A 20,111-nucleotide genomic window follows, 5' to 3' on the forward strand; every position below is an offset into this window, starting at 1 on the left:
ATCTTTAAAATCTATTATTACAACCATATGGGCCTCATACTGTAGACACACTAAGCTCACTGTAAACCTAGCTCCATGATAAAAACATATATTGGTTTGACCTCATTCCTGACCCTGTCTACCCTGCGCCTGTGTTTGTCCTGCAGGAATCCCTGTATTATGTACACAGTGAAGGTTATATATACAGATTGCATATGTAAGTACTGCAGTCCCTGCAACTCCATTTCTGAACAGAAAGGCAGCATACAGTAGGTGGGATTTGTCCTGTTACGACCCAAATAGATGTCCCAGGGGGCAAAAATGGTAATTTTCTGGTTTTCAACTGACTCACTGGTTGAGAAGACGTCATGCAACCAGGTAAAGATGTACTTTGTGACGAAATGGAGACGTTGTGGGAAAGATATCGTATTTTGGTTGTTATCGAATCTGTAGTTTTTATTGGTTGCTAAGAAGACTGTAAATGTTAAATAAAATGTATTTGATTAGAATTCTTTGATATGCTGTCCTGGGGGCTGGTCTCGTGGTAGTGCTGTAATACCCTTTGTCCCTGGAGGCAAGGGTTCAATTCCCAGCTGTGCCACATTCTGACCTAGATCGCTTTCTTTAATCTCCCCTACTATCTCAACTACTTCTACCTGTTAGCTGTCAACAAAAACTATGAAATCCCCGAAGGAGAATACTTTAAGAGAATGGAATTCCATAGGCTAACCTGACCTGCACCTTATCTGCTTCCTGATGTTACCAAGTAAAAGTGCCTAGTTTGAATGTTTAAAAAAAAAAAGGGGCCATCACTACTTGGTCTTCTTAAAGTAACATGCTTTTCCACACTTTAGTGTATATTTACAGTAGCCTATGTTATTCGCCAACCCTTTTCCATCAGCAGAGGGCCTCACACAGGTATGAGGAGCTATAGGAGGATGGGATCATGGAATGGCATAAAACACATGAAACATAAAAACCACGTTTGACCCCGTTCTATTGATTCCATTCCAGCCATTACGATGAGCTGTTCCTCCTATAGCTCCTCCCACCAGCCTCCTCTGGCCTCACTTATTCTTTGGAATTTGCCATGAAGGATATGCGATAAGACGCGAGTTAGTGATACATTTTGGCCGGTATGTGTCCTGCCAAAAAAGCACAATGGGTGTTGCATCATCAGTGCAAGTAGGAAGGATTTGGAGGCTGTCCTGGCGCAGCGGTCTAAGGCACTGCATCTCAGTGCAAGAGGCGTCACTACAGTTCCTGGTTCGAATCCAACCTGGATCACATCCAGCCGTGATTGGAAGTCCCGTAGGGCGGTGCATAATTGGCCCAGCGCCGTCCGGGTTTGGCCGGTGTAGGCCGTCATTGTAAATAAGCATTTGTTCTTAACTGACGTGCCTAGTTAAATAAATGTTACATAAAAAAAATACTGTACAGTATTGTATATATAGTACTAACTCCATATAGTGACTATACAAGACTTGTGAAATCCTGTTTGGATATTTTGCAGACCACCAAAACAGAGTCTGTGACAACAATTCAATTTCCCACCTGTAACTTGCATTGCAGTGCTGAGCAAACATTTCACCGCATGCCCTCAGAATTGCGAAATTGACGTTACAACACCCTTTCAACCACGGCTCAAATTTCTACTGTGTATTTACAATAGGTGATTGGGCAACGCTTCGCTATCAACATTCTCAGAATTTATCATGCAGGATATGCAAGGTCAATGGTGGGAAGTAACACCCAGATATGTACATATGGTTCTACACACACCTCCAGCCAGGTATAAAACGAGCAGTAGGGAAGGTGATCATTAAGGCACAGTTAACAGGGTACTACAAACTATCAACAAATCAGGTAAGGGAACTCTGAATGTTTTATTTTTGATAATATGGGAGACATTTTCATCAAGCAAAAGAGCACAGATGTGTGCAGAAAATACAGTTAAACTTGATGTGCAGCGTGATTTCATGTTTTGTTTTCTTCAACTATGTGTAGAATGAGGAGGCTATTATTTAACCAGAGATCAGTGTACTGAGCCATGGATGCAATGCACACAATGCAATGGGTATTTTGGATAATATGCACACAATGCAATGGGTATTTTGGATAATATGCACACAATGCAATGGGTATTTTGGATAATATGCACACAATGCAATGGGTATTTTGGATAATATGCACACAATGCAATGGGTATTTTGGATAATATGCACACAATGCAATGGGTATTTTGGATAATATGCACACAATGCAATGGGTATTTTGGATAATATGCACACAATGCAATGGGTATTTTGGATAATATGCACACAATGCAATGGGTATTTTGGATAATATGCACACAATGCAATGGGTATTTTGGATAATATGCACAATGAATAAGAATATTACTCCTGTCTATGGTTCATTTGCTCACTGTCATTTGCTTGTGCAAAATGTCCCCCTACATGCTGTGTGTATGCAATAACTGTGGCTTTGCAAGTTTGTTATTCTAGCAAGAATACCCCCCAAAAAATATTTTGTTATTAAAACAGATATCATGCAAGTCTTAATATTTGCAGAAATGTTTGCACTGTCTACATTGAATGAACTGTTGTTTGCTGTGCAGTCTCAGTGTGTGCAGATAAGCCTATCGTAGTGTTTTTCAGAGTCAAAATGGCAAAATACAAGGTGACTGTGCACACACACAACATCGCAACTGCCACCACGATGAACAATGTCTTCATCAAGCTGGTTGGCGAGAATGGAGAGAGTAAGCGCACGTGGCTCACTAGCTTGAAGGGAGGCTTCTATCAAGGCACGGTAAGTCAGTAATGCTCCTATCAGTACTAAGAGATATTTCTCTTTAAATCTAGAATCCTTAATTGAAACAATAACAAAGAGGCACCCCGCCTCTGTTTTGGTAAAAAGCTGAGGGATGGGCTTGTAGAAATGTCACCATTCTCAAATTCATAGAAGAATGTGTACTTTTAACCATGTTTTGTGGCTATAGCTTAGTGTTTGTTTACATTTACATTGCTTACAATCATTGGGTTCTGATTGGGTACGACAGTTGAACTAAGCAATTATAAATTATATTCTTCAAGAATCTATGAATATATATAATTTATAATTTAAGTCCAAAATATGGATGTAGCAACAAATTATTCTAGCTTCAATAAGACTTACCATTTGCATTTTTCAAATACTGTGCTCAAAACACACCCAAACGCACCAATATGTTCATACACATATAGTGTATGTGACATGAATACTGGTAGTCCAGGATTAGTTATATTTGCCTTTGTTATTTGCTTTCTCACACAGTCCAGGTTCTGCTCTCTCTCACTCTCTCTGCCCCTCCCTTTTTCTCTCTCTCTCTCCCTCTCTCCATCTCATTATTTCATTCCCTCCATCTATCTCTCACTTCCTCCATCTCTCTCTCTCTCTCTCTGCAGGCGTCTCGTGAATTCGACGTGGTGTGCCCCTCCTCCCTCGGCACGCTGGTGCTGATAGAGCTGGACAAACAGCCCCTCCCACTCTTCCCCCAGGACGCCTGGTTCCCGTCCAAGGTTGTCGTGACGACGCCAGAGGGAGACACATGCCAGTTCCCCATCTACCGTTGGATTATGGACAAGGAAGTGCACCTGTTCAGAGAGGGCACAGGTCAGCACGGTGTGACGTTATGAAACAACATCACATGCAGACATGTTAGAATGAGTAATGCATGGGGAAAAAAGTGGATACTTGCAGCCATTGTGTGTGTGTGGGGGGGGGGGGGGCATTTTCTTTGTGTGTGCATGATGTCACTAAGTTTTAAAAGCTACTTTTCCTCTTAGGGCCACCGTACATTCAGTAACACATGCAACACTGGTTCTGAAGGATTAGTGCAATAATACGTGTGATTAACTTGATTCATTATTTTTTATATTTTTCAGCTAAAAGGCTCTGTGATGAAACTAATCATCTTGCCAGGTACAGCAGGGAAAAGGAGATGAAGACGAGAACTGAGCTGTACTGGTAGGTGCTGTGGTCTTTCGTCCTAGCTACCCAGTCTGTCCATTATATCTGACCAACCTCCATATATTTCCTGCTCCTCCTCTTTCTCCTGCTCCTCCTGCTCCTCCTCCTACTCAGCTGGGATACCTACAAGGAGGGTTTCCCCGGCAGCATGAAGGCAGACAACCCTCTGGATCTTCCCAGCGAGATCCAATTCTCGTTCACCAAGGCCACCCAGTTCCTCTTCACCGCCGCCACCGGGTGAGTTCCTCACCTAAGCCAAATGTATACCCGACTTGAGTACACAACACGAGAATGCAATGTGCTCCTCATTATGGCTTCCCTATGTGGTTATGTGGTAAGTTACAGAATGAGGAATCTGCGTGCTCAACTCGAAGGTCTGTAGTAACTAAAAGTTGTTGGGTGCCGGGTTCAAAAGGCATGCACTGGGGGGGAAAACCCCCCAAAACCCTCATTCATTAAAATATTCTCTACATCTTAATGTATTTTTAGGCACTAGAAGTTGTGAAAAATAGTAGAATAATGTATGTAAATAATGAATGTAAATTATGATTGTGAAAAAAGATACTACAATGTTTCATCAATTATAACTATGTGTGAATGCCTTATTTTTCTCCAAACGCTGATGAAGTATGTCACCCAAATGTGTCTGATTCCTCTGCCCTCTCCTGCTGATAATTACATTAAAACTTGAGAATAGTTCAGTGCGGATTTGAGCTTTTTTCCTTTGTCCAGTACGTGGTGAGTTTAACATTTTGGGTTGCACACACTTGCATGTTTTTTCAACTATGCAGGACAGACATTTTTGCGTAGCTAATTACGTTGCATACGTCGGGCATAATTCATCCTCTAAGGACAGTTTTTTATTTCATTTTTTATTTATTTCACCTTTAGTTCAAATAGTACTTCCTGCAGAAGATCATTAAAACTCTAAAGTATTCCATTCATTTATATTGTTGAGTTGTACAATTGCTCTGCAAAACTCTATTGTCTCAGCTTGACACAGTTCCTTGTCTCCCATTCTGTAGGATCACTGAGCTGAAACTGAAGGGGTATTCTGACAGCAAGAAGAGCTGGAAAAACATTGATGAAATCAGCAAAGTCTTCTGCTGTAATAGAACTGTCATCTCAGGTGAGTGCATTTCATAGGTGCATTTGCAGAATTAACTCCAGGGGCCTGTTTATTAGGTGGTAAACGTTTTGAAACAAAGTGAAAGGGGGAAGTAATACTACTTGAATATGTCCAATAAAAATATACATTCAGTACCAGTCAAAAGATTGGACACACCTACTCATTCAAGTTTTTTTTCTCCATTTTCACTATTTTCTATATTTTAGAATAATAGTGAAGACATCAAAACTATGAAATAACACATATGGAATCATGTAGTAACCAAAAAAGTGTTAAACAAATATTTTATATTTGAGATTCTTCAAAGTTGCCACCCTTTGGCTTGATGACAGCTTTGCACACTCTTGGCATTCTCTCAACCAGCTTCAAACTTTTGACTGGTACTGTATATACTGAAAACGACCCTGGATTACTAGGCATCATCTGGAAGAAAACAGACTGAAACAGGGAGGGAATACCTGTCCAATAAGAAACTATTGATTTTATTTTCTGTTGCAAAAGGTTTTGCTATGGTGTGCACTAATTAATACAACCCAGAATTTCCTCCTTCCAGACTACGCACAGGAGCACTGGAAGGAAGACGAGTTTTTCGGGTACCAGTATCTGAACGGCTGCAACCCCATGTTGATCCGTCGCTGCTCGGAGTTGCCGGCAAATTTCCCCGTCACAGGAGACATGGTCAAGCCCTCTCTTCGTGGATCGTCCAGCCTCCTAAAGGAATTGCAGGTACTGTACAGTATGTCAAAATGGGACTCATTGTTAAAAGTTGCCTAAATTATTGCAGTACCACTTCTACCAAGGGTGGCGCTGGACATGGGGCAGTCCTCTTGGACCAAGGTGAATATCTTAGATATTCACAATTATCAATGGAAGTCAATAGAGATCCTTTTGTTGGATGTCTAGACATCCACTTTCTTGGATCATCAGAAGCATGTACCAGATTCCTTTTTGGACCTACAGATGACTTTGGTGGAGGTCCATCCAGTATGTTTCTCAATAGCTAGGTTTCCATCCAATTGGCGATAGATTTTCATGCAAATATTCTCAAATTCGCATTAAAACAATATGCACATTTCCCCACGATAGATGTTTCCATCAAATTGACCTGTTGCAGATATAAGTCTGTGTGATGACGTAGTGCACATAAAAATAACCTTTATGGTTCCCATGTACCCAAACATAAAAATAACCTTTGTGGTTCCCATGTACCCAAACATTAAAATAACCTTTGTGGTTAAATTCCCATGTACCAAGACATAAAAATAACCTTTGTGGTTAAATTCCCATGTACCCAAACATAAAAATAACCTTTGTGGTTAAATTCCCATGTACCAAGACATAAAAATAACCTTTGTGGTTAAATTCCCATGTACCAAGACATAAAAATAACCTTTGTGGTTAAATTCCCATGTACCAAGACATAAAACATTTAAACATGTAAATGGCATTTCCATCGCATTTTCAACTCTGATGGCTTTGTCACAATTATTTTTCTGTTATATAGCGAATGTGCCCACTCTGGTCTTGGCTCGTGCACTCTAGCCAACAGCTGGCAGATACAGTGCAGGTATAATCTACATGATGACATTATTATATAGACAAAAAATATTATTTTTACTTATCAATGGCAGTCAAGCATCTGCCATTCCACCACCATTTCTCACATAATACATTTTACAGACACAAAAATATCTAGCATATTTTGTTTTGTTGACATGCTGAGGGTTTACAGACAAACGTTCTGTTTTCTTCAGGCCTGTCGTGACATTTTCTATCTGACATGTACTTCAAAAATGTTGGATGAAACCTGGTCACTGATAAATGAAAAACATCCCAGTATTACTTTCTTTGATGTTTTGTGGGGGGATGGTGACCCTACAATTCAAGAAAGTAATCGCAAAAATAACTTTATTGGATGTTTTTTGGGATAATCCTAGTAAAACACAGAGCTACAATATCTGTCCCATTCCAAAATACCAAGAAAGTGAACCGTAATCCTAACCTGTTGCATTTTTGCATTCTATCCTACAGTAACTTTTGGATTTATTCTCCCATGTCATCCAATCCCTAACAGAGCGGCAACATATTCCTGCTTGACTACAAGAACCTGGATGGATTAAAGGCAAACGTGATCAATAGGAAAAAACAGTACATGGCGGCTCCTCTGGTTCTGCTCTACAGAACCCCTGATGACAAGCTGGTTCCCATCGCCATCCAGGTAAGGTTGCCCTAACTAACTTTGAAGTGAAGACTACAGTCACGGAGACCATTACAAGTGAGAGAGTCTGTAAACCCATCATGTTTCAATCTCCTTTAGAGAGCCCAGTTACCTGTGGAGGCTGGTGGAGATAGAAATGGAGAGTACGGGCTCATTACTACCGCTCCCTTCTTTACGTTTCAAACATTACAACTAGCCCGTCCTCCCCATGTTTCCCTCCACCAGCCTCCACTGTATCTGACAGGCCCAAAGAAAATATGTTTGATATAGTCTTCAAATGCTTTGAATGATTGCATTACACACTTAGAACATATGGTTCATCAAGGGTCCTTTGGGAAGGGTGATGGTTTTATGTGAAACCTTTGAGTCCTTCAATGCTTCTTTGGAGTTCAGGGAAGGGTTCTTTCCTCTTTTGTGATAATCAAATGTAGGGGGGGGGCAGCTCATAATTATTTTTTTAGGGGGGGGTTCTCAAAGCTCTTTTTGAGTGAGAGTGTCATTCCAGTTTATATTTGTGTTATTGTGTCATTACATGTTAAATATGACTATAGCTAGTGAAAGTGTCTTGTGAAATGCGTAAGGGAAATCAACGACTATGTGTTCTCTGGAAAATAATGAATAATGAGGTGTGTTCCACAACGCGCTAGCAGAGTGGAACTAACCTTCCACAGAGTTACGTTATTTTCCAGAGTACGCATAGAGCCCCGAGTTGATTATCCCTTTTATACCATGGCTATAATTTAGCACATTAACTGCTAGAAATATGTTCCTTTCAGCTTTCAGGGATAAATGAGTTCAACATCCACTGAAATAGCTAGCAAGTTTACTAGATAGCGACACTAGTTGCCTGGGTAACCAAAAATACTTGCTAGTTTAGCTAACCAAACCATCAGTCCTAGCTTCCTATTATAAATTCGAATTCAACAATGCCACTAACATTAGCCTAAAGCCATGTGCGCATTGTTGAGCTTATAATATGAATAAAACATTTAAAAAAAACAAATTTATCAACAGTTTTAAGCTAAACGGTCTGATCTGTTGCGTCAGACTATTACATTTTTACATTTTAGATGTGCAGTGGTTGTGTGCATTTTGAATCTGTCATTCTTTTGAACCGTAGACATATTTTGTATCATCCCAGGGATGACAGGAAGCCCTTAATTATAAAGACATAACAAGTAGGCTATTTGGTTGTAATTGCAATGTTGCAACATTTTTTAGACTATCAAGGGTGTCCAACCATCCTCCAGGAGAGCCTTACAGGGTTACAGACAGTGTAGCCTCCATTTTTGTCTGATTCTCTATGGTAAAAAAAAGATAGTAATGCATTTAATTTTGTAAAGTGGTTCATTGCATCATACAATGATGTACAAAACATACAAATGGTGTTACAGACCCTTTTTTTGTGTGTGTCTTGAGCTTTTGGACAAGTAAAAAAGGTTTCCTACTTGTCCAAAGGACAAGTGGCTAAAAAAGTAAATGTCAAGCCCTAAACCAAAAAGGGTTGAAACGATAGCAGAACCCTTTTTGGTGCTAAATAGAACATAAAAAAAAGAAGTTATTTATAGAACCTTAGGAAAGGGTTCTTTATAGCACCATAAAGGTTCCATTTATAACCTTATGTTCATGGTTATTTATAGAACCTTCAAAAAAGGGTTCTATGTAGCACCAAAAAGGAATCCGCTAATGTTATTATTTGTATTTTTCCATTAAACAGGGATAATGTTGCTGGTAGCCATCTATGAGGTCCCTAACACTCTCTCTCTCCACAGTTGAAGCAGAAGCCTGCTAAAGACAACCCCATCTTCCTTCCTACTGACTCTGAGTATGACTGGCTCCTGGCCAAGATCTTTGTGAGGAGCGCTGACTTTCAAGAGCACCAGCTCAACGTCCACCTGCTGCGCACTCACCTCCTGGCTGAGGTGTTCGCTGTAGCACTGCTGCGCAACATGCCCATGGTGCACCCCCTCTACAAGGTACATAACACAGTACAGCATAGCATAACATAGCATAAACCCAGGCGGTTGGTGGAACCCTAATTGGGGAGGACGGGCTAGTGGTAATGGCTGGAGTGGAATGTTATCAAACACATGGCTTCCATTCACTCCATTCCAGCCATTATTATGAGCTGTCCTCCCCTCCGCAGCCTCCACTGAGCATAGCATAGCATAACATAATATTAGCATAACATAACATAATATTAGCATAGCATAACATAATATAGCCTAGCATAACATAATATAGCATAACATATCATAACATAATATAGCATAGCATAACATAATATAGCATAACATAATATAGCATAACATAACATAATATATCATAGCATAACATGGCTTCCGGGTTGGATGCGTGCTGTGTTAGGAAGCAGTGCGGCTTGGTTGGGTTGTGTTTCGTAAGACGCATGACTCTCGACCTTCGTCTCTCCCGAGCCCGTACAGGAGTTGTAGCGATGAGACAAGACAGTAACTACTAACAAAAAAAGGGGGTAAAAAACTATATATAAATAAATAAATAATAATATAGCATAAAATAGCATAGAATAACGTAACATAATAAAGCATAAGATAAGATAGCATAATATATTATATCATAGCATATATAACAGAATACATCATAACATAATATAGCATAGCATGTCCAGTTAGTGCTCCGAGGATCAAATAAAATAACATTTTATTTGTCACATGCGCCGAATACAACAGCTGTAGACCTTACCGTGAACTGCTTACTTACAACAATGCAGTTTTAAGTAAATAGAGTTAAGAAAATATTTACTAAATAAAATTAAGTTTAAAAAAGTAACACTATAAAATAACAATAACGAGGTTATATACAGGTGGTACCGAGTCAATGTGCAGGAATACAGGTTACTCGAGGTAATTGAGGTAATTTGAACATTTAGGCAGTGCTAAAGTGAGGGGTGAGGTCAATATAAATAGTGGCCATTTAATTGATTGTTCAGCAATCTTATGGCTTATGGGTAGAAGCTGTTAATGAGCCTTTTGGACCTAGACTTGGCGCTCCAGTACTGCTTGCCATGCGGTAATAGAGTGAACAGTCTATGACTTGGGTGACTCGAGTCTTTGACAATTTTTGGGGCCTTCCTCTGACACCGCCTAGTATAGAGGTCCTGGATGGCAGGAAGCTTGGCCCCAGTGATGTACTGGGCCATACGCACTACCCTCTGTAGCGCCTTACAGTCGGATGCCGAGCAGTTGCCATACCAGGCAGTGATGCAACTGGTCAGGATGCTCTCAATGGTGCAGCTGTAGAACTTTTTGATGATCTGAGGACCCATGGCAAATCTATTCGTTCTCCTGTGGGGGAATAGGCATTGTCGTGCCCTCTTCCCGACTGTCTTGGTGTGTATGGACCATGACAGAGGATAATGACACATGAAAGTATAATACACCTATTTCCAATCTGTCCTTACTAATGCCAGTTTCTCTCTTGGGATTGTTGACCATCCATCCTTCTCTCCACCCTGGTTTACTGCTTTAGCTTCTGATTCCACACACCCGCTACACCCTCCAGATCAACCTCTTGGCCCGGGCATTTCTAATAGCTGATGAAGGAGTTTTCACTCAGGTAGGCTACTGAGTGGACTGTTTCCATAGAAGTGTGTGGTGTCCATATTAGGAATCACACATGCATGGAAGTTGTGTCAGAGTCAGCGTACATGCGGTTGTATGTCTTGTAGTGAACCTACAGTACCCCCATGTATGGTCATTTGGCCCTCCTGGTCAACATACTTGCTGGTAGGTTCACTATCTCTCATAGAACCAGTGTAATATTGCAGCTTAGTTAAAGTACATTATAATGTTACAGAATTATGTAATCAAATAACTTTAAGTGACGTTGTAGTTTGCTGCTTCGGGCGGAGAGGGGATGATTGAGATCCTGAGGAGATCTGTGGCCTCATTGACCTACAGCTCCCTCTGTATGCCGGAGGACATCACTGCACGAGGTCTGGAGTCAGTCCCCAACAACTACTACAGGGATGATGGACTCAAGCTGTGGGACATCATCCACAGGTAGGCTACGACAGAGCAGTAGAGCAGACCTACATGGTGGTAGTACAGTATCATCCGCTGGTAGAATCTACAGTGAAAGCATAGCTCTACATAGATATGATATCTTCTTTCTTCTTCGTTCTTCCGTTGTCGCCTTCCGTATAGGTTTGTAGAGGGAGTGATTGGTTTCTATTACAAGAGTGACTCAGAGGTCCGGGAAGACCAGGAACTACAGAACTGGATCAAGGATATCTTTGACCATGGCTTCCTGGCCCAAGAATGCACAGGTGACGATGTACAGGGTAATATGGGGGTGTGTTGTAATGACGTATGGTGAAATGTCTTGTTTTTGCCAATATGTTTTTTGGTTTCTGGTCCATAACTTCCCCGGCATAACTCACATCTTCCATGGACGTGACTGTCCTATAGTAACAGTCCACCCAGCTCCCCTGGCATAACTCCATTCATCACACACCTCTCTCGGTTCTTATCTTTCTGTCCAGGAATCCCTCAGTCTTTGTCCACTGTGCCAGAGGTCGTCAAGTTCGTCACCATGGTGATCTTCACCTGCTCAGGCCAGCATTCTGCTGTCAACTCTGGACAGGTGGGTGTAACGTAGCCCATACTTTTTTTTCAAGTGTGTTATTAATCTAAATCTAAGCACTACTGACGTTTTCTGCCTCCTCTACCATTTAGGAAGAGACGTATTTGTAAAAATGTTGCAAGGTTTTTTCTGTAATTCCTTGCCACTATCATATCATTTCAGAATAGCACCATATTGGATGTCAGTAATAATCAGTCATTGTTCTTCATGTTACAGTATGACTATGGTGGCTGGATGCCCAACACCCCCATCTCCCTGCAACAGCCACCCCCCACCACTAAGGGGCAGTCTACTGAGAGCACCATGCTGGAGACCTTCCCAGATGTCGGCACAACAGCACAGGGCATGTCCACCATGTGGCTCCTTAGCAAGCAATCCAGTGACTTTGTGAGTCTGCCATCTTTCATGAACTATTATCAATATCAACAAGGCCCGAAATACTATATTTAGGTACAAAATATCCTATTTAAGTGTCCTTTTTAATGTTAATATTATAACTATCAATATTTTGCTAACTTCAATTATTCTCCATATGCAGTTGGCTCTTGGCCAGTACCCAGAGGAGCACTTCAACGAGATGCCACCCTGCAGGATGATTCAGAAATTCCAGACGGAGCTGAAGGTCTTCAGTGAGACCGTCAAGGCCAGGAACTCTGGACTACCAGTGCCATACACCTACATGGACCCTGCTTTGGTGGAGAACAGCGTGGCCATTTAGATAAGCCAAAGTCCTAGACCAGGGTCCAGTTCATTAGGCACTAATTGGAAGAAAACTGAGGAACTACCTTATTTTTGTTGTCCTTTGTTTTGCGCTTAAAAACGTTTCGCATTGCGTGCCCTGATGAACACGACCCAATGATTCTGGAGGCATGCAATTGTAAACATTCTAAAATCTACAAAATGTATTGAGTATGTCAATTTTTGGAGCTTTGCTAAACTAATGTCCCACTTCAATCAGATAAAGGGAAATCACACTGTGGGTTCAGTCAGAATGTTATTGCTGTATCAGAAGTGTTAACTGTGTTAAACCAACACACACCGCCACATGGTGTCCCTCACAGACAAAGAACTTGTTGATGTTATTACATTTGTATGTGTTAATGGATGTTAATAAATACATGGTCTTTCTGACAGATTCATTTCTGGTGCCATATAACTACGGACTACAGGGACTCCTGGTGAAAATGATCTCTCCTACTAAATGATGTGACACTGAAATGTTGATTAATAGTAAACAAGTGTCAGAATAATATGAGAGAACAATAGGTGTGACTCTCACTTGAAATTAAAAGCTTATCATTTTTTTATATCTCCAGTCTTATTGTGATATTTGCCTCATGTCATTTTTGTTGAAGCCCTGTCTACCTCCCTCATGTATTAAATGTAAAAAAAATACATGCATGAAATGATTAGAAAATTATATGAATTCAGGTATAAAAAACAAAGAAAGGTTTTATTTTCTTCTAAGGCTGGATCAGCTTGATATTGCGGAAAGATTGTTGCTTCCATCAACATCATTTTCTGCATAATTTCCAATCCCCCATATATTTTTGGGGTAAATATATATATATTCATACATACATACAAGTACATACCCATATACACATACATAAATACAGTTGAAGTCGGAAGTTTACATACACCTTAGCCAAATACATTTAAACTCAGTTTTTCACAATTCCTGACATTTAATCCTAGTAAAAATGCCCTGTCTTAGGTCAGTTAGGATCACCACTTTATATTAAGAATGTGAAATGTCAGAATAATAGAGATAATTATTTATTTCAGATTTTACTTCTTTCATCACATTCCCAGTGGGTCAGAAGTTTACATACTCCCAATTCGTATTTGGTAGCATTGCCTTTAAATTGTTTAACTTGGGTCAAACGTTTCGGGTAGCCTTCCACAAGCTTCCTACAATAAGTTGGGTGAATTTTGGCCCATTTCTCCTGACAGAGCTGGTGTAACTGAGTCAGGTTTCTAGGCCTCCTTGCTCGCACATGCTTTTTTAGCTCTGCCCACAAATGTTCTATAGGTTTGAAGTCAGGGCATTGTGATGGCCACTCCAATACCTTGACTTTGTTGTCCTTAAGCCATTTTGCCACAACTTTGGAAATATGCTTGGGGTCATTGTCCATTTGGAAGACCCATTTGTGACCAAGCTTTAACTTCCTGACTAATGTCTTGAGATGTTGCTTCAATATATCCACATCATTTTCCAACCTCATGATGCCATCTATTTTGTGAAGTGCACCAGTCCCTCCTGCAGCAAAGCACCCCCACAACATGATGCTGCCACCACCACAACATGATGCTGCCACCCCCATGCTATACGGTTGGGATGGTGTTCTTCGGCTTGCAAGCCTCCCCCTTTTTCCTCCAAACATCACGATGGTCATTATGGCCAAACAGTTCTATTTTTGTTTCATCAGACCAGAGGACATTTCTCCAAAAGTACGATCTTTGTCCCCATGTGCAGTTGCAAACCTTTTTTATGGCAGTTTTGGAGCAGTGGCTTCTTCCTTGCTGAGGGGCCTTTCAGGTTATGTCGATAAAGGACTCGTTTTACTGTGGATATAGATACATTTGTACCTGTTTCCTCCAGCGTCTTCACAAGGTCCTTTGCTGTTGTTCTGAGATTGATTTGCACTTTTCATCCCAAAGTACATTCATCTCTAGGAGACAGAACACGTCTCCTTCCTGAGCGATATGACAGCTGCTAGGTCCCATGGTGTTTATACTTGCGTACTATTGTTTGTACAGATGAATGTGGTACCTTCAGGCATTTGGAAATTGCTCCAAATGATGAACCAGACTTGTGGAGGTCTACAATTTATTTTTCTGATGTCTTGGCTGATTTCTTTTGATTTTCCCATGATATCAAGCAAAGAGGCACTGAGTTTGAAGGTAGGCCTTGAAATACATCCACAGGTAAACCACCAATTGACTCAAACGATGACTTGTGTCATGCACAAAGTAGATGTCCTAACTGACTTTCAAAAACTATAGTTTGTTTAACAAGAAATTTGTGGAGTGGTTGAAAAACGAGTTTTAATGACTCCAACCTAAGTGTACGTAAACTTCCGACTTCAACTGTGTATATATACTAATGGAATTGTTTACCATAATAAAACAAGAGTTCAGTTCACGTTACAGGGTTGACCTTAAAATGAGGAACAATGATGTTGAAAGTGTGGAGAAATGTCTTTATTCACATAAAAAAATCTGATGCATAGACATGTCCATGTGGTCTACATGCACTTCCTTTAATATAACAGGCTTTTAAAATTGATTGCACAATATCTTCTTAGAATTTCAAAGACGAGGCTAAGTCAACTCTATTCCTGGAATGGCCCTCCTAATACTTATGCTTGTGTTAGCAGAAAGCACAAGCATTTCAAAATGACCCGTCTCCACACTTTCACCTACAGTATGTATAGCATTCCAGTTTCCTGTAAGATTTATATGATTTTCCATAAAAAGAGAGGCATTACGTGAACACCAGCTCCAAAAATCAGGTGCTTGGATTTTGTTTGATGAGAAAATAAACGTATTCCTGCACAGTCATGTTTGTGAAGCCAGCATGTCCCTCAACATCTTGTCAAGGAAGCAATAGTTTGTTTGTAGGGTTGTAACAATATATTCCTCACCAGGAGCCATAGTCAGACCAATGTCATTTGTATAATAACGAAGTCTAGTACATTCCATAAGTTAATTAGCATTGCGCAATAAAGTATTAGGCTATGAGTTATAGTTGACTATAAAACATTGGTCTGAAAGTTAAATCAAAGGCATTTAATAACATTGTAAAATGAATTAATTCCATTATACAACGCAAAAGCAAACTTTTAAATGAATGATCATTTAGAGATGGAAAACCTCAGGACAGCATCAAAAAGAGACATGAGAACCTTTTAAAACCATTTGTTCTGTTGGTATTCAAACTATGAGTTGTTGACCAATATAATCCTGTAAAAGTGAACTTCCAAACAGATAACCAGACCTACAGGATGTGATCACAACACTTCTACTCCCCAGAGGTGGGGACAATGGAGATGAGGCAGAGTTCCTCAGAAAGACATATTTGTGTAAGGACTCTATTCCTCAGAGTTTCATGCCTAGACCTGACACTCCCACACCTACAGTTCTGGTCAATAGTTGACACACCTACTCATTGCAGTTTTTCTTTATGTTTACTATTTTCTACCTTGTAGAATAATAGTGAAGATATCACAACTATTAAAAAAAAACAGTGTTAAGTGTTAAGAAAATCAAAATATATTTTATATTTCAGATTCTTCAAAGTATCTACCATTTGCCTTGATGACAGCTTTGCACACTCTTGGCTTTCTCTCAACCATCTTCATGAAGTAGTCACCTGGAATGCATTTCAATTAACAGATGTGCTTTGTTAAAAGTTAATTTGTGGAATGTTTTTTTTTTCTTAATGTGATTGAGCCATTTAGTTATATTGTGACAAGGTAGGGGTGGTATACAGAATATAGCCCTATTTGGTAAAAGACCAAGTCCATATTATGCTCAAATAAGCAAAGAGAAATGACAGTCCATCATTACTTTCAGACATGAAAGTCAGTCAATCCGGAAAATTTCAATAACAGAGGATAAATTCATTAGAGTTAACTGCACCTCAGATTGCAGCCCAAATAAATGCTTCGCAGAGTTCACAGAATAACAGACACATCTCAACATCGACTGTTCAGAGGAGACTGTGTGAATCATGCCTTCATGGTCAAATTGCTGCAAATAAATCACTACTAAAGGACACCAATAATAAGGAGAGACTTGCTTGGGCCAAGAAACCTGAGCAATGGACATTAGACCGGTGGAAATCTGTCCTTTGGTCTGATGAGTCCAAATTTGAGATTTTTGGTTCCAACCGCTGTGTCTCTGTGAGATGCAGAGTAGGTGAACGGAAGATCTCCGCATGTGTCGGTCCCACCGTGATGCATGGTGGAGGAGGTGTGATGGTGTGAGGGTCCTTTGCTGGTGACACTGTCTGTGATTTATTTAGAATTCAAGGCACACTTAACCAGCATGGCTACCACAGCATTCTGCAGCGATACCTCATCCCATCTGGTTTGCTCTTAGTGGGACTATCATTTGTTTTTTAACACAACAATCACCCAACACACCTCCATGCTGTGTAAGGGCTATTTGACCAAGTAGGAGAGTAATGGAGTGCTGCATCAGATGACCTGGCTTCCACAATCACCCGACCTCAACCCAATTGAGAAGGTTTGGGATGAGTTGGACCGCAGAGTGAAGGAAATGTGGCCAACAAGTGCTCAGCATATGTAGGAACTAATTCAAGACGGTTGTAAAAGCATTCCAGGTGAAGCTGGTTGAGAGAATGCCAAGCGTGTGCAAAGCTACTGTCAAGGCAAAGGCAAGGCAACTTTGAAGAATCTCAAATATAACATATTATGATATGTTTAACTCATTTTTGGTTACTACATGATTCCATATGTGTCATTTCATAGTTGTGATGTCTTCACTATTATTCTACAATGTATAAAATAGTAAAAATAAAGAAAACCCTGGAATGAGTAGTTGTGTCAACTTTTGACTGGTACTGTATTTTAAAGAATAAGGGATTGTTAACTTGCTTCTCTTATCTGTTAGTGAGTTTTGCAATGTTATATCCACTTCCATTGAAACAATTGTTAACAGAAATAAGATTAAACTCACACTCTTTTCTACAGGAAACATTGGAAGTTGTTTTGAGAGGACAAATAGTTACATATAAAAATATATTTTTCTTGGAATAGATCATCAGTACTCTGTGAATCCCACACTGAATCCCATTTTACAAGAAACGACTGAATCTACACACCAAATTTGATTGGATGTCCACCAAAAATAGTTGAACTTATGTTTATGCAATCTAGTGATGTGCTATGCTCCTTATTCCCACATAGAAAATATTACTTTCTTACACACACCTTTCCTATGCACTTCTCAGTAGTTGGTATTCAAACTTCCCTCGTGCTGTTGCGTAAAGGGCTTTGCTTGTAGATTATTTATGGTTAGTATTTATGAATCATAAAAAACAGGTTTGGAGTGCCTTTACGAAAGAAAACGCTGGTTTGATTCATTATGAAAACTGTCATATTCAGTTCTTCAACCCATGGTAATGCTGCAAAATGATTGTACATAGAATTATAATAGGGAGAACAGTGTACAATAGTGGGCTATACCCTTGTCTGTTGCCTGCACTAACCATTGCCTGCACTAAGCATTGTTACTAGTGATACTCAGCAACAACCACATGGTTGTGACTGCATTTACAGAGGAAGCGAATGAAGGTTAACAAAACAATGTGTTAAATGGATTGGTAAAGTAGGCTATAGTGTCTGTCTAGTCTAGTGGAACTTCCATCCATGGTCTCTATGCTTGATTTGATTTGATTGGTCTCTAAGTGAATTGACGAAACCAGACTAAAACAATGAGACATCCACTCCCTCAGGAGGTCTTTGATCTTCTCCAGTGGGTTCTTCTCAGTAAACTGTCGAAAGCAGTCCTCAGGGTAGTCTCCCAGAGGGACCTGAGGAAGTCAGGGAGTACATTTACTTTAAGCAATCTCTTTAAATACGGTGTACCTTTTAGTTAGAATTTTGTCAACGCTGCAGGGGCAGTATTGAGTAGCTTGGATGAAAGGTGCCCAGAGTAAACGGCCTGTTCCTCAGTCCCAGTTGCTAATATATGCATACTACACTGCTCAAAAAAAATAAAGGGAACACTAAAATAACACATCCTAGATCTGAATGAATGAAATATTCTTATTAAATACTTTTTTCTTTACATAGTTCAATGTGCTGACAACAAAATCACACAAAAATCATCAATGGAAATCAAATGTATCAACTCATGGAGGTCTGGATTTGGAGTCACACTCAAAATTAAAGTGGAAAACCACACTACAGGCTGATCCAACTTTGATGTAATGTCCTTAAAACAAGTCAAAATGAGGCTCAGTAGTGTGTGTGGTCTCCACGTGCCTGTATGACCTCCCTACAACGCCTGGGCATGCTCCTGATGAGGTGGTGGATGGTCTCCTGAGGGATCTCCTCCCAGACCTGGACTAAAGCATCCGCCAACTCCTGGAGAGTCTGTGGTGCAACGTGGCGTTGGTGGATGGAGCGAGACATGATGTCCCAGATGTGCTCAATTGGAATCAGGTCTGGGGAACGGGCGGTCCATAGCATCAATGCCTTCATCTTGCAGGAACTGCTGACACACTCCAGCCACATGAGGTCTAGCATTGTCTTGCATTAGGAGGAACCCAGGGCCAACCGCACCAGCATATGGTCTCACAAGGGGTCTGAGAATCTCATCATCGGTACCTAATGGCAGTCAGGCTACCTGTGACGAGCACATGGAGGCCCCCCAAAGAAATGCCACCCCACACCATGACTGACCCACCGCCAAACCGGTCATTCTGGAGGATGTTGCAGGCAGCAGAACGTTCTTCACGGCGTCTCCAGACTCTGTCACGTCTGTCACATGTGCTCAGTGTGAACCTGCTTTCATCTGTGAAGAGCATAGGGCGCCAGTGGCGAATTTGCCAATCTTGGTGTTCTCTGGCAAATGCCAAACGTCGTGCATGGTTTTGGGCTGTAAGCACAACCCCCACCTGTGGACGTCGGGCCCTCATTACCACCCTCATGGAGTCTGTTTCTGACCGTTTGAGCAGACACATGCACATTTGTGGCCTGCTGGAGGTCATTTTGCAGGGCTCTGACAGTGCTCCTCCTGCTCCTCCTTGCACAAAGGCGGAGGTAGCGGTCCTGCTGCTGGGTTGTTGCCCTCCTACGGCCTCCTCCACGTCTCCTGATGCCTCCATGCTCTGGACACTACGCTGACAAACACAGCAAACCCTCTTGCCACAGCTCGCATTGATGTGCCATCCTGGATGAGCTGCACTACCTGAGCCACTTGTGTGGGTTGTAGACTCAGTCTCATGCTACCACTAGAGTGAAAGCACCGCCAGCATTCAAAAGTGACCAAAACATCAGCCAGGAAACATAGGAACTGAGAAGTGGTCTGTGCTCACCACCTGCAGAACCACTCCTTTATTGGGGGTGTCTTGCTAATTGCCTATAATTTCCACCTGTTGTCTATTCCATT

The 20,111-nt window shown here is 40.8% G+C and overlaps 1 protein-coding gene across 3 annotated transcripts; it reads left to right on the forward strand.

The window, feature by feature from the left end:
- The first annotated feature begins 222 nt into the window (after nt 1-222).
- Nucleotides 223-13,270, forward strand: LOC110517354 (hydroperoxide isomerase ALOXE3). Of its 3 annotated transcripts, none has more exons than XM_090187801.1 (15): nt 223-357; nt 2,640-2,793; nt 3,429-3,636; nt 3,909-3,990; nt 4,108-4,230; nt 5,019-5,122; nt 5,676-5,848; nt 7,197-7,340; nt 9,113-9,316; nt 10,848-10,934; nt 11,211-11,380; nt 11,525-11,646; nt 11,863-11,963; nt 12,180-12,350; nt 12,502-13,270. In XM_090187801.1, exons 2-15 carry the CDS (start codon nt 2,647-2,649, stop codon nt 12,679-12,681), a joined length of 2,016 nt encoding a protein of 671 aa, XP_090043927.1. In that variant the 5' UTR covers nt 223-357; nt 2,640-2,646; the 3' UTR covers nt 12,682-13,270. The 3 variants fall into 3 exon arrangements, with proteins under 3 accessions (XP_090043927.1, XP_036809939.1, XP_036809940.1); XM_036954044.2 differs by lacking the exon at nt 223-357 and adding an exon at nt 1,676-1,845; XM_036954045.2 differs by lacking the exon at nt 223-357 and adding an exon at nt 1,699-1,845 and having other exon boundaries at nt 2,630-2,793.
- The last annotated feature ends 6,841 nt before the right edge of the window (nt 13,271-20,111 follow it).

The sequence above is a fragment of the Oncorhynchus mykiss genome, chromosome 10 (assembly GCF_057628025.1).
Source record: "Oncorhynchus mykiss isolate SJ-2025 chromosome 10, ASM5762802v1, whole genome shotgun sequence".
Lineage (NCBI taxonomy): Eukaryota > Metazoa > Chordata > Actinopteri > Salmoniformes > Salmonidae > Oncorhynchus > Oncorhynchus mykiss.

Bases quoted from the DNA above. Each gene is read 5' to 3' on its own strand.
- LOC110517354 (XM_090187801.1), top strand. From the start codon at position 2,647: ATGGCAAAATACAAGGTGACTGTGCACACACACAACATCGCAACTGCC. The intron at 4,231-5,018 runs GTGAGTTCCTCA...CCCATTCTGTAG, and splicing joins CTCTTCACCGCCGCCACCGG to GATCACTGAGCTGAAACTGA. The intron at 11,381-11,524 runs GTAGGCTACGAC...CCTTCCGTATAG, and splicing joins CTGTGGGACATCATCCACAG to GTTTGTAGAGGGAGTGATTG.